Below are 15,192 nucleotides of genomic sequence, written 5' to 3' on the forward strand. Positions count from 1 at the left end.
GATGTTTTCTTTAGATGTTGTTTCTTTATTTACGAACGTACTTTTAGATCTTGCGATTAATGGGATTAATGATAGATGGGATTACATTGAAACAAATACTAGAATACCGAAAAGCGAATTTATATATGTAGTATAAAATTCATATTGACTTCTACTTATTTTACATTTAAGGACATAATTTACAAACAGACTTTTGGGACCCCTATGGGGTCTCCGTTATCACCAATTATAGCTGACTTGGTTATGCAAGATCTTCAGGATACAGTTCTTAAAGCGTTAAATTTAAAATGTTTGTTTTACTTCCGTTATGTAGACGACATAATATTAGCCACTTCTATGATTAATATGACTCAGATAATTAATAATTTTAATAACTATCATGATAGACTTAAATTCACGGTAGAACAAGAGATTAACCGTACCATGAATTTCTTAGATTTATCACTAAAAATTATTAATAACACAATATACATTGATTGGTATCAAAAAGAAACTTTCTCAGGAAGGACTTTATCATTTTTTTCTAACCACCCATTATGCCATAAAATTGGAATAATATACAATCTTGTGGACAGATGTTTGTTGTTATCACACCCACAATTTTTTAATAAAAATTTGGAGTTAATCATTAATATACTCACAAGCAATGGTTACCCTCTTGAACTAATTTTTAACAAAATTAATCATCGGATAGAATACCTCATATCTAAAAAAACCATTATAAAAAGACAAGCTAACATAGAAGGAACAGAAATTATATAAAAGGAATCAGTTAATAAAAAATTCTTTGTCATTCCGTATATAAATAGAATCTCAGAAATGATTGTCTCCTCGGTAAAAAATACAGAGTGTATAGTAGGATACAGATGTCTCAACGAACTTGATAACATTATTAAAGCACAGAAAGATAAAACTAAACATCCATGCAATTCGAATGTTGTTTATAAGATCAATTGCAATAATTGTAATGCATGTAGGCCAAACGAGGAGGCAATTACAGACGAGATTAAAAGAACATAAAACTAATATCAGGTTGCACTCAACAAAATATTCAGTAATTTCTGAACACATAAGAAATGAACACCATACATTTAATTGGGATAACGTAAAAATTCTGGACAACGAGAATAATTATTATAAAAGGCTCATCTCTGAGATGCTACATATTAAAGAACAAAAAAATGGGCTAAATTTAAACAAAGATACTGAATTACTCAGCGAGTCTTATTTTGATATTTTGGATAAATTAGCGAACAATAAATAATAATAAGACAAATAGGACATTAACGGTTTAAACATAGGTATTAGATCATATATAAACACGCACATTCGTCGATTAAATAGAGTTTGAAATGAGGTGTCTTTTTATATTGTTGGTCTTGTCTTGTGTCATCTTCAGTAACTTTTTCATAAAAACGTGGTTAAAATTGTCAGGAAGGACGATGTCAAGTAAGCATATTGCTAATTGTTAAGGATATATATTTTAATTTTTGACATACGTTAATCGTCAATTTTTTATTAATCGCAGCGCCTACGAAACGTATTAATTTCTCGTATATTAACGATGAAACTTTTCGAGATTTGATTAAAGTCAAAGATCATATCGAGGCGAACATTTGTTGAATATGACGGATTGAAACACGCTTTAACTGCTTATAAATTCTCGACTCTTATGGAAGAACTAACATTAATTTTCGATATTATGTGTAATTTTTGTATGATTTTGTATTTTTTAATAATTACTGTAATATAATACTGAGGAAGACCGCGTGCGGTTAAAACGTTTATTTTATAATGATTGTAATTTTCGCTTAAGTTTAAGTATAGAATGTTTGTAGCTTTCACGTAATGTTTTATGTTTAAATAAAATTAGTAATTAGCTCTGTTAAATTAATAATTGTAAACAAAGAAGGGCTATAAGAGCTATTAAACATAACAAGTTGTCAGTTGATATTAAAAAATATAACAAAACTTCATTTGAACGTAGCAAGAAATAAATAAGAAGTGATCATTTATTCGCATTTTAACGAAATAATATATACCCTGGTAACATTTCCATTGCAGTTCTGCTGTAAAATTGTACGAAAAGTCGTGCATGAACTTTCGGACAGATCATGCGTCTTCTATTTCCAACTTTGACTAGTTTTCTGTTGACAAAAACTTACGCTCGTCATAGTGTAACGGAATTGCAAACGATATGTGGCAGCTTTTACTGCTAATAATTTGTAGTTATATGCATTTACATATAGCAGAATACTACAAGAAATGCAGTAGATGCTTGCGCAAGTCGCAGTGCAACATAATCGCGCCAGATTTGTGGCTGCATCTATTGCTAATAATTTTGCAGAAATGCGCATTTATATACAACATAATTCAACAAGAATTACGGCAGATGCTTGCGTAAAAAATAGAGCAGTAATGCAAAAGATTTTGGCAGAATATACTGTGTAGTAAAATTACACAAATAAAATGCATTAATTATGCAGCAAAATTATAATAATCACTTTAAATTCTTTTAATTATAATTCCACTGTTTTAAAAATTTGATTTCCACGGTTTTAGATAATCCAATGAAAATCAAGTTCAAAATAATGGAATTTTTATCAAAACAATATAATAAAAAGTGTTTACGGCAATTTTACTGCATAATTTATAATTTTATTTGTGCAATAATGCTATCACTACATAAATATTAATTTAACATTTTTTATAAATTTTATTATTTATACTCAGTTAGAGTTTTTTGTAGGATATATAATGAATTTTTATTTATTTTTTAATACAAAACTATTTAATTTCTAATGTTAATGAATTTAAAATATTTAAGAAAAAATAATTTAAAAACCATTCAATAAAAGTTTTTAAACAGTTTCGGAAGTTTAAAAAATCATGAACAACCCTTCGCATAAGTGTATTATTGAAATCTTTTGCAAAACTCAAAATTATATAAAATGAATACATACAATTATAAATATTTATCAATTATTACTTTATTAATTATTATAAATAATTTTGTTCTTGGTAACATATCACAAATGTTGCACTTATATAAAGTATTTTAACTTATATATATTTATTTAGAATAAATAAATGTAATTTTTACTGCAGTTATTTAAAGCCTTTCATTGCTTATAAAATGTTTGTATCTTTTGCAGTGTTTTCTTATAAACTATTAAAAAATGGAAACAAAATATTTGCATTTGTGAATTTAAATACAGAACTGTTTTTTGTTAAGAGAACAAAATATTTTAAACAAAACTAGAACTTGTAATATATATATATATATATATATATTATAATTATAATTTTAAATTTATAATTATTAAACATAACTTTTGGTAACTTAAAGGCATTCAAAACAAAAAAGATATTGAGAATAAAAAATATTTTTCTAACCATTTTCTAAGTACTCTGCCCGGGCCCTAAAACATCAACTTACTGGAATAAGAAAACGTTTTCTATTTGAAACACTAAATATTTTAAACAAAACTAGAACTTGTAATATATATAAATGTATAATATATATATATATATATATATATATATATGTATGTATGTAGTGTATATATATTATTATAATTATTAAACATAACTTTTGGTAATTTAAAGGCATTCAAAACAAAAAGGTATTGAGAACAAAAAATATTTTTCTAACTGTTTTCTAACTATACACTCTGCCCGGGCCCTAAAACATCAACTTACTGGAATAAGAAAACGTTTTCTATTTGAAAACACTAAATATTTTAAACAAAAGTAAAGCTCTTATAATATGCAGGAATTTATATCATGAAATCTTTATATCTATATATAGATATTTTCATCTTTATACCTATAAGTAAAAATTTAAATTGTTTTGTCAATCTTCATTAATCTTCGATCATTTTAATTACTGTATAAATTATTCATATCTTGTAAATGATTTCGTCGGCCATTACGTTCTCGGTTTTCTCTTCGAACTCGATCTCGATGTCTTTGCTTAGCAACTCTTAATGCAGCCTGCATAAGTTGATTAAAACTTTCTATTGAAGTTTTTTCAAACTTATTAATTACTTCTAAAACGTAACAAATACTTATATAATATTTATTAAAACATTAAAAAATTGTATTTTGTAATCTTATTTTATTTTACTGTATCAAAACTCAACATTGTTAAATTTAAAATATTTACGAAAAAATAGTTTTAAAAAAATAGTTATTGTTTATGGAATGTTTTCATAAAAAAAGTATTTTATGTACATGTCTTAAAAAGCTACAAATATATGTATTTCTCGAAATTTTAGAACTTTAAAAAATATTCTAATTCCATTAAATCAATCTATTATGTTTTGAAAAAAAAAACGTTGTCAGCTTCTAGTGTATGTTATATCTAAATTGATATTGGTAATTTGTTTAAAAACTAATTAATAATAAATGCTCGAAAGTTTAAAAAAAAATCACAAATCCTTCGCACGAGGGTTATATATATCATTTTGAAAGGGTCTTTTTCAAAACTCAAAATTATATAATTATATGAAATGAAAATCTATTTTGAAGGAATGCTGATGTTAACGTTTGCAAAATTTTAAGATAGGTCATTGATGAAATATACAGAAATTGTTGAGGAAAAGGATTTATTAAAGCGGAAGAGAAAAATAGATCTAAAGTTTTCCGCTATACCATACAGCAACTCAACAATTGTAATATCAATTACCAATATCAGGAATAACATACACTAGAAGCTGACACGTTTTTTTCGAGACATAATAGATTGATTTAATTAAATTAGAATAACTCTTTAGAGTTCTAAAATTTCGAGAAATACATATATTTGTAGCTTTTCAAGACATGTACTTTTTTTTTAAACGTTCTATAAACAATAACATTTTTTCAATTTTTCTGAATAAAATTTGTTGAGTTTTAAAAATCATTATTTAAGAATATGATTCGCAAATAAGAATACTTACGGAACATCATTTTACTCAGCCGTGTGTCATATAATGTCTTGTGTGATGCAGGTTCATTTTCCGCATTTTCCGGTTCTTCATCATTACTTTCCTTATTATTTTTTTTAGCCCACTTAAATTGGCATGCAAGTTCATCTGAGATAGAATATCTAAGGTACTGTCTCAAAGCAACTTTTGCATTAGGATTTCCCCACCAAATAAAATAATTTCTCTGTAAAATATTTTAAAGAGTCAGTAGTGTTATATTATGCAAGTTATTATTAAAGTAGGAATTTATTAATTATCCATAAAATATATTAAAAATATGACAAACTTTTCGAATCTGAAAAATTTTAATCTTGTGATAAATAATTGTGTAATAGTTAAAGAATTTTAAAAATATTGTATTTTGTATTATCGAAAATAGCAAAACCATTTTAATATTCCGAAAAGCAAAATGCAAATTTAAAAGTATATTTATATTTAATATTTTTATATAATCAAAATATGTATAAGTAAAACATGTTGTTCCACTTACTAGTTCTCCCTGCTTTTCCTTATTTTCCTCGAACTCTTCAAATTCTTGCATATTTTTTAATGGAAAACCTTCTGGAAGCGAATATACTGGGTAAGCTCCATCGTTATTATTTGCGTTTTTGTTTCTAAAAATAATTTAGCTCAGTTTATACTCAAAATTAATATTTAAGAGGATATGAATAAATCTTGATGGATTCTACTTTACATAAACCTAAAAAATCGTTTCTATTATCCATTCAAATTATCTTCTTTTTATTGTACAATTTCTTTTATCTTTTAAGATAAATTTTGATAAAAATTTATAGATTTTTAGAATAGAAAATTACGTTCATGCATACTTACACTTGTAAATTATCTAATTTTGTATTGAAGTAGGTTTTCAGTTCATCTATTTTTTTATCAAAATAGTTTTGCATATTGTTAATTTTGTTCGAAATATTTTGTTCCTGAGTTTCGCAAAACGTATGCATTTTCTCCTGAAATTTTTGGAAGAATATTTCTTGCGATGCGCTCAAGTCTTGCAATGTCTTTAAGTTATTTAAATTGACATTTTCAGGATTTTCATAACTTATATGACCATAATTATGATTGTGAGAATTGTAGAATTGCGGAATATGTCCATGTGTAAAATTATCCGGTGCGGGTTCTGTAAAAATTTGCTATTATGTAGTGTTTTATTTAATTTTATTAATTTTAATACATTGCACGTGTGAAAATATTTTACCTGAGGTATGTAATCCTTGTGTATATGTGTATATGTGGATGAAGCAGTATCATTAGTGTTCCAACTGTCATAATAGCTATAATTTGAAGTAAACAGCTGGAGTAGATTTATTCCACATTTTAATTTGTGGGGAATTGTTTTGAACAGTACCTAGGTAAATTAATGTATAACATAATAATTTTTTTTTTACATAATTGACGAATCTGAAGTTGCATTATTTTAACATATAGTGTCTAAAAATATTTTTTTGGAATACAAAAATAATTACTTGTTTCGGCAATTATTCCTGAGTTGAAATCGTAAATAGAATGATTATTTGAGGAACATATCACATCATCTCTTTGATCATAATTATTTTGTAATGTTTGTGTTGAACAACCAGGTGAGTTCAAATTATTATTTCTATGCTGTTCAAGTAGCTGTTCCGATGTTGTTTTTTTGTTTCCTTTTTTTTGTCAAGCCCGACTGGTTTAACTTGATTTTCTACTTTTTTGGAAGTTGGTCTTATTAATTTGTCTTGATTTCCTTCTTTTTTCCGAGTTAATTGTTCATTTCTTTCATATCTTTTCTTCATTTCAACATCGTTCTCACTGTCAGTAGAAAAATTAGATTCATTATCAGATGATTGACTTGATGCCTCATCTGATTCTTCAGAATTAGAATTTCTGAATACTGTTGTCATTTCTTCTAATATTTTATTTTTAGCCTTTTCCTTATTTGTTGGCTTATCAGAATCTGTAGTACAATACTTTTTAGGCTTTCTTATTGTACGTCTTTGTCGATTACATTTTGAACCTTTGTCAGACATTTTTTATAACGCTGCGGATCAATACGCAAATATATATATATATATATATATATATATTATATACATATAGTTTTTTTAAATTTTTTAGTGGAAATAAATTTAATATAAAGTTGTGGGGATAAGAAAATAAACTATATATTGAAGGATTTACATTGACAGATTTTAAATCTATATGCAAATATGATAAAATATTTGCGATCATAAACGTGCGAATAAAACTAATTAATATAATGTAACAAAGTAGAAACAATATATTCATCAATATTTTTTTCTGATTTCTGAGTTGAAGAGAATGACCCTGACCAACTTGGCATACTATAGCACTTCGCAGTTATATAATTTATGCTGATTAATTGTAAGTCTTCTGATAACTCTTTGCATTTATAAACTCCGACAGTTGAAGATTGAATTGGCAATTTGTAAAAATTTGTAACATTTTTAAAAGTTTGTACTACAAAGAAAACATCTTCATTTATAGTCAAAATATTTTTAATTTTACAAATAAATTTATCCCGAATCTTGCAAAAACTGTTGCAATCATCTATTGTAAAATTAAATTTATTTGACTGATAATTTTTGTATTGTATAAAATTGGTATTAGCAATACATTCAGGAATAACACCATTTGTGTGTATTACTGAAAGGCGATGATTCTCAGGATGACGTTCAGGTATATGTTGTATATAATTTTTTTCTCGTAATCGATTTGCGAATTGCTGAAGTGGACGTGGATGATTTCTAATATTTTTTTTAAAAAACGGCATATTATTTTCATAAACAAATGCTGAACAATTTTCTAAATGTCCTAATTCCTTTACATCATCAACTAAATGTTGCAATCCATGAACATTGTAACTTACAAAGCTCGCTGTATAAAGATATTCTGCATGTTTAACAAACATTTGTAGACATTTCTCAGCCGTTTCTAATTGCCTTTTCGAACATTTAATTGATGTGACTATTCTCATGGCTACATTAAGTAATAGCAAGTGGAAATAAAATTCTTCAGCTAAAATTCCGAACGAAATAATTGGTGCTGCATATAAAAGAAAATGTCTTAATTCAGTTGCTTTGAATTTAGAGAATTTCGCGAGAGATCTAGGACGACGTGCAAATTCGTTTGGGCAAAACTTGTTTAACTCTACATATCGTGAAGACAATTCATTAAGCGCTGAGCTACGTAGTTTCCCTGCATATCCAAATTTGCCATCATACCACGCACTTAATAGTCTCACAGTAACACCAAGGTATACCAGATGCATAATTTCAAAAGGCACTCCTGTGACAATTGGTATTCCAAGATCTTCTAATGGACTTCTTCCTTTTTGATGATCCTCATCCACACAAGATATATATTGTTCATTTGTTCGTTTTTCATGATTGATGCCCAAGTAAACCATTCGATTCTCATGTCGGACGCCATTAACTTTACATTTAGAACACGGATTATACGAATTGTGTCCATAATGATTTAAAACTAAAGCTCTCGCTGGAGCGTCGGCAACAAAACTTTTAAACACTATAGGAATATGACGATTCCGTATTAGTATTCCTCCTAGTCCATTATTAATTTCTTTTACCTCATCAATAAAATTGTTAAAAAAGCTATATACATTGCAAGGTTTTTCAAGTCCTTTATATACACCTATAATCACCGGCTTGAAATAAGGAATATTAATGATCCTATATTGTAAAGGCCAATATTGCATAGGGTTGCTTTTACTCAATGACAAACCGTCAGTGTTAAGTTCTATTTCTAGAACAGGCGGAATTTCATCTGCAACGTAAAACGAAAGGTGCTTTTCTAATGTTTTTACAAAACCAATATGCCAATATACACCTGAGCCAATCGGTACTAAGTTAATGCGATCACGACTTGTTTTTAAAAGAGTTCTGCTATCTTGTGGTAAATTCCGAAAACATTTATGCATACGAAGTACTCTTAAAATTGCTTTACTCTGAACATGATTTATATTGTTTTCCAGGCAGCATTGTCGTAAAAGCTTTTGAAAGTTTTCTAAACAATCAATTTCGATATGAGGTTGTGAATCTTTATGTACTATTTCTTTTACTACATTATCATGAGCATTTGACGTTTCTGATAAAAAGTCTAAAGACGTTTCTTCAAAGTAGGTGGTAGAAGGTAATTCTTTTTCAGTTTCATTACTTTCCAAATTTCTACAAGTCACATAAGAACGATTTTCTTCAAATGAATAAGTTAAGGAATTATTACTTCCATTTTGATCTTGTAAGTGTGTTCTGTCTACAGAAAGATGAAATTCTTTACGAGTGCGTAAACGATTATATTGTTGACGACTTGATAAATTCTGAAAAGATTTGCGATTCGTCCAATTCATGATGTTTCCTTTGATATCAATTAAGACTTTCCAATTTAATTACTCAGGTGCACCACTGTCAAAAAAATTAAGACTGAGTGAGAAATGTAATAAGGCAAAGTCCAATCATATTGAAATCTTAAAAATTCGAATAAGAAAAGCTACAATTTTATTAAACAATGTATAGATAAATTAACAATAAATGATAAATCTTAATATTTTATAGTTTTTCAAAATTACAAAAAAACATCTTTATTAATAACTTAAAAGGATGTTGAAGTCAAGTGGTCACATTTGAGCTTTCAAATTGAATATTTACAGTTTACAAAATATAATTACATGTAAAACAAAATACGTATTATAATTATATATATATTGATATATATTATATTGATTGTGATAGTGTAAACACCTCCAACTTCAATTTTGTGAAATAAATGCAAATTTTCTTTTATATTACGCAAGAGTTACCAAAAACAACTTATAAAAAGTATGCCAACGCAGTTGTAAAAGTTACATAATAATAAAAATATTTATTAATAATATTTGAATAAAATCTATCAATGCATATAGGTTGCTTATTTATCTATGTAATATAAGTAAATATTAATACTACACATTATAGACTTATATCCATATACATACTATTGTGTACCATTATATTACTTATATCTAATATAATTGTCTTATATATTTATAACGCCTACAAGAAGCTTTATATCACTAATTGCAGTATTCATTATTAAAAAATTTAACTTATTCATAGATAGATATACATGCATAAATAATTGCATATGAAAATCTGTCAATTATATAATATATATAATTTATATGTCTACGGAATAAATAATTTTCTTTGTAATTGAATAATAATAAGAAATAATACTGTGTATACACACACATATATATATATATATATATATATATATATATATACTGGCCTTGCACATCATAGAGAAATAATATTAGAAATAGAAATAAATATTAAGCATTAGGTCTATTGTATAATAAAACAAGTATAGATAATAAGAGCAGAGACAAAATTATTCATGCAGATAGATATTATAGGGGATAACAATATATATATAGATATTCCCTGCTTCTATATTGATAAATATTTTCTATTTTCAGTTCAGCTTGTACTTTTGTATTGTGCAATGAGCCTATAATGCTTAATATTTATTCCTAATTCTATAAATGTTTTCTCTATTATGCGCATATGCCTTATTATTATTATAAATACCAATCAATATATGAAGTTATAATAAAATATTGACATTCCAGTATGTATATTCTTGATAAAGATATTTATATAACACTATTTGACACAATTTTACAATGACAATTTAACAACCAATTTGAGAGTTATATGACTTGCATAAAAAAAATTATCAAAAATCCCATATACAGGTTATGTGTGCAACATATATACTACATATAATATACTATTTAATGAAGAGAAATAATACTTACCAATTATGATTTCCAATAAATTCAAATGAATATGACGAAGTATATATATATATACTGACGATTCCACAATAATATAAATTATTTAACAACACTGTACACTGAACCGTCCCTTCGTGGTTCGTGGCGTATAGCTAAGAAGAAACGCCATTTTGGTGTGGCCTAGCGGATATAGCTTATATCTGCTTATATATTTTAAGATTTCAATGACAAAAATACGAAAAGAACGTGCAAGCATCTGTTTGACAGAAAAATAACAGCCAAATGCGCTACAAATATATTTGCAGCAGAGTATAACGAAATTTTTGTCAAAAGCTTTGTCAAATGCTTGCACGTTTCTTTCGGATTCCTGTTATTGGGATCTGTATAGCAAAACGAACAATTTAAGCGACATATATTTATGAAATTTTGCTGCCAATATGTTTAAAGAGTCTAATACACTCAACTACCATTTTTCTGACAGGCAGATGCTTACAAATTCTTTTCGCATTTCTGCCGCTCGGATCTGTACTCAAAACTCAGCATTTTAAATGACAAAAACTTTTGTTACTCTGCTGTAAATATGCGTGAAGAGTCTAACGCGCTTTGCTGCTATTTTTCTGTCGGGCAGATACTTTAGAATTATTTTCACATTTCTGCTGCACGTCTACTTTTAATAAATTATATAAAATTTTATACTAGCTTCTTACAGCAGACTGCTGCAATAGTGCAGTAAGTACTCATTCAATAAGAGATATTATGCAATTCTGTCACAAATTTGGACAGTTTTCTTGTGCACTTCTTTAGGACGTATCTGAGCTGCCAGATTGTGTTACCAGGGTACATAAGAAATACACATTAGAGCGAACGTTTCGGCTGACATTTCGAGCCTTCCTCAGCGCAATACAAATATTATATAAATTGAAATGTAATATTGAACATTAAAGACGGCAATTAACGATGTCAAGATAATAAAAAGTCAGTTTTTTGTCTCATTACATATGTTTCTAAATAAGTCATCGCGTGTGACAAGTGCAAATTTTTGATACATACTGAGATCGAGCGACAGTGCCATGTAATCACTGTGTATAGGCCTCCTGATTTATTGGTCAAGGGAGATATCTTGATTGAATCGTCATATTGAAATGTTGTTAGACATTAAATGGAGATCTAAATAAATAATATTCAATTATTCACTATACTTTTGAAAAATAACATGCACTGTACACTCACTCAAATAAAATTGGCGATTATTTAATAGAAGTTACAAGTATCAGACGCGAGATCTCCTAGACACAGTTTTTTCAAAAACAAAAGTTTACTAAAGACAGAACGTCTTTACCTTCTCAACTCCCAATCCCAAATGAGGCAGTAACTCGGTGTTTCACCTTTATTATACATATCAAGGTCTGTTTACAAACCCTGGCAATTTTGGTAAAGAATCTATAATATTATTGTATATATCAGGCAAAAATTCAGTGTCGTTTTGTAGATTCAATCCATTAGTTTGTCTTTTTATATATAACATTTCTGATATAAGTCTTTTATTGTAAAATGGTTCTTTATCTAAAATTATTACCTCATCCCAATCAAATTTATGAGAGAACTCTAATCTATGATCAGTAACAACTGATTTATTGGAACACTTTCTGTTAATATGTTTTTTATATTCAGTTATCCTAGTATTCAGTTTTCTGCTAGTTTGACCCACATATGAGGCATCACAGTTTTTACAGTTAATTTTATAAACTACATTCGTATTCGCTCCTTTAGGTATTTTGTCTTTGTGTGTTTTAATAAATTTACCTAATTTATTCATGCTCATGTAGGAGAGTCTAGTATCGACTTTTTTTGTAATACCTATCAATTGTTCAGTAGCCTTTGGTAAGTAAGGCACAGTAAAAAACAAATGAGAATCCTTCGACTGATTTTGACTGTTGTTGTTAACATTACTTCTAGTATAAAAAAGAGTTTTGAGTTTATCGTTAATAGTGTCAAAAATGAATTTTACCGGGTAATTATTATTTATTAAGATGTTAATAATCAATTCTATATTATCCTGGTGAAATGAAGGATGAGATAATAAAATTACCCTATCAATCAGACCGATGATCGTTCCTCTTTTTTGACACATAGGGTGTTGTGAAAGAAAATTCAAGTATCTTCCAGAAAACGTCGGCTTTCTAAACCAATCACATGTAATTTTATTGTCTTTTGATATTAACTTGATGTCCAAAAAACTCAAACTATGGTTTTTTTCTTTTTCCATTGTGAATTGAATACGCGGGTGTAGCGAATTGAAAGTGTTTAACGTATGTTCAATATATTTATTAGGTACTGACAAAATAAGGTCGTCGACATATCTGTGGAAAAAAACCGGTTTATAGTTAAGTAGGTTTAGAGCTTTAGATTCCAAATCTTGTAATACTATATCAGCGACTATGGGAGAAAGAGGGGAGCCCATCGGAGTTCCATAGGTTTGTTTATATATGGTGTTATTAAAAGTAAAAAATGTAGAGTTTAATATTAAACTAATGCCATTTAGAAACTCTGATTTATTAAGACTGCAATTGTCAGAGATGAAATGCCATCTCTCAGATAAACCTTCCAATACTAAGTCTATCGGTATATTAGTAAAGAGTGACACAACATCCAATGAAATCAAACTCGAGTTACTTTCTAATTGTAATGTAGAAAATTTTTCTACCAATTTAAAGCCGTTTTCTGTATGGCTACTCGCTTTTGGAATACTTTTTATTAATATTTTGTGTAAAAAACCGCTAAATTATATAATGGTGTATCAATAGACGAGACGATAATCCTATAGGGGCAATTGATTTTATGCACTTTTGGTAATCCGTAGGCTCTAGGAAGATTACCATCACTACATGATAAATATTTATAAGTATTAAATGATATAAAATCTTTCTTTTTCCATCTCACTAAGAGATCACGGAGATTGGAAACTATACTATTCGTAGGGTCTTTTTTTAACAAAATATAAGTATCTCTATCTTTAAAAATGTTTTCAACCTCCTCTATATATTTGTCCCTATCTAATGCCACCGTGATATTTCCCTTGTCAGCTTTTGTTATAAGAAGATTAGGGTTTTCGTCCAAGAATTTTTTAGTGTTTTTACTTAATTCTAATAATATTTTGTTAAAACCATTGTCCGGATATCGGTATAGATTAATCGAATTCACAACATTCCTAGATTTTTCTCTGACAAAAACTCTTTTATCAGGAGGAAGTTTTTTAATATTATTTTCAAAATATTTTATGAAATCCATGGTTAATTGTACTTTGTTATTATTAGGGAGACTGAAGTTTTCACCTAATTGAAGCAGACTAATTATATTGTTCGGTATCGTAGTAGTAGATAAATTAGAAAACCAATTATTATTAATTTTACTAAGATTTGGATTAGAATCTGAAAAAGAGTTAGGATCGACATTTATTTTAAATTCTTCTCCTTTATCCTTAATGTATATATTATTTCGTTAAAATGCGAATAAATGATCACTTCTTATTTATTTCTTGCTACGTTCAAATGAAGTTTTGTTATATTTTTTAATATCAACTGACAACTTGTTATGTTTAATAGCTCTTATAGCCCTTCTTTGTTTACAAGTTTTATGTTTAGTTTATACATGGAATAATTTTTATTTGACAGAATAACTCTAATAATTGCTTGATAAGTTGACCTTTTTATCTATCACTAGTTGTTTTTTTTATCTTTTACAAATAATATTAATTTTTTTTATTTTTTGCTGATGTTTTCACCGCTGATTGCTGAATATAGCGCCGATTGTTAATAAACAACCCTCTTAACGATTATCTCTCCGAGGCCGATTTCGAGAAAATCGGTGAATAAATGTACGAATGCGTAGAAAAATATGCATAAATATGCAATTGCGTGGGTAGGTATGTGGGTTTAAAAATTTTGAAAATTTTAATACGAATTTCAAAAACATCGATCAATAAAGAGTGACTTTAAGAACAGCTGTTTTTTAACCTGTTTTGCAGACCTCGAAATTCAAATCAAATTGTATGCCAAACAATGCTATATGATAAGACATTAATCCCTGAAAAATTTAAAGTTGAGCATAGGGCTAGTTTTGGAGATACGGCGGGTTAAAGTGGCCAAATTCTAATATTGTGTAAAAACAATTGTCGCAATAATTTTTTTCATAGGGCTAACGGTTTAGCCGGAATAATCCGCATCTAAAGATGGTATTTAGAAAGGACCTCTTTTTCTAAGGGGAATCTGTAAGTAACTATGACTGCAAAAATAAATATCAATATTTTAAGCTATAATTACAGAAAGATTTTAATTATTCTAAGTATTAGAAACTGTTATATTTAAAGTATTTTGATATTTAAGAGTGCTAGTTAACAACTGTTGCCAACTTTGA

The 15,192-nt window shown here is 27.7% G+C and overlaps 1 protein-coding gene and 1 long non-coding RNA gene across 2 annotated transcripts; both read right to left on the reverse strand.

The window, feature by feature from the left end:
• Positions 1 to 3,857: 3,857 nt before the first annotated feature.
• Positions 3,858 to 6,250, reverse strand: LOC114939504 (uncharacterized). Its single transcript, XM_085487441.1, has 5 exons — positions 6,184 to 6,250; positions 5,802 to 6,105; positions 5,461 to 5,584; positions 4,944 to 5,154; positions 3,858 to 4,052 (listed from the first exon to the last, which is right to left on the reverse strand). Exons 2-5 carry the CDS (start codon positions 5,927 to 5,929, stop codon positions 3,883 to 3,885), a joined length of 633 nt encoding a protein of 210 aa, XP_085343567.1. The 5' UTR covers positions 5,930 to 6,105; positions 6,184 to 6,250; the 3' UTR covers positions 3,858 to 3,882.
• A 26-nt stretch (positions 6,251 to 6,276) lies between these two features.
• LOC146721107 (uncharacterized) lies at positions 6,277 to 10,860 on the reverse strand. Its single transcript, XR_014925798.1, has 3 exons — positions 10,801 to 10,860; positions 6,452 to 7,002; positions 6,277 to 6,333 (listed from the first exon to the last, which is right to left on the reverse strand). It is a non-coding gene; the product is annotated as an uncharacterized LOC146721107 (long non-coding RNA).
• Between the last annotated feature and the right edge of the window lie 4,332 nt (positions 10,861 to 15,192).

The sequence above is a fragment of the Nylanderia fulva genome, unplaced genomic scaffold (assembly GCF_048542155.1).
Source record: "Nylanderia fulva isolate GAGA-0341 unplaced genomic scaffold, ASM4854215v1 Scaffold55, whole genome shotgun sequence".
NCBI lineage: Eukaryota > Metazoa > Arthropoda > Insecta > Hymenoptera > Formicidae > Nylanderia > Nylanderia fulva.

Coding starts and splice junctions, on each gene's coding strand:
- LOC114939504 (XM_085487441.1), bottom strand. CDS start 5,929: ATGCATACGTTTTGCGAAACTCAGGAACAAAATATTTCGAACAAAATT. Junction 5,585..5,801: donor AAATTAGATAATTTACAAGT/GTAAGTATGCAT, acceptor AATTATTTTTAG/AAACAAAAACGCAAATAATA. Junction 4,053..4,943: donor GCTGAGTAAAATGATGTTCC/GTAAGTATTCTT, acceptor GTTACGTTTTAG/AAGTAATTAATAAGTTTGAA.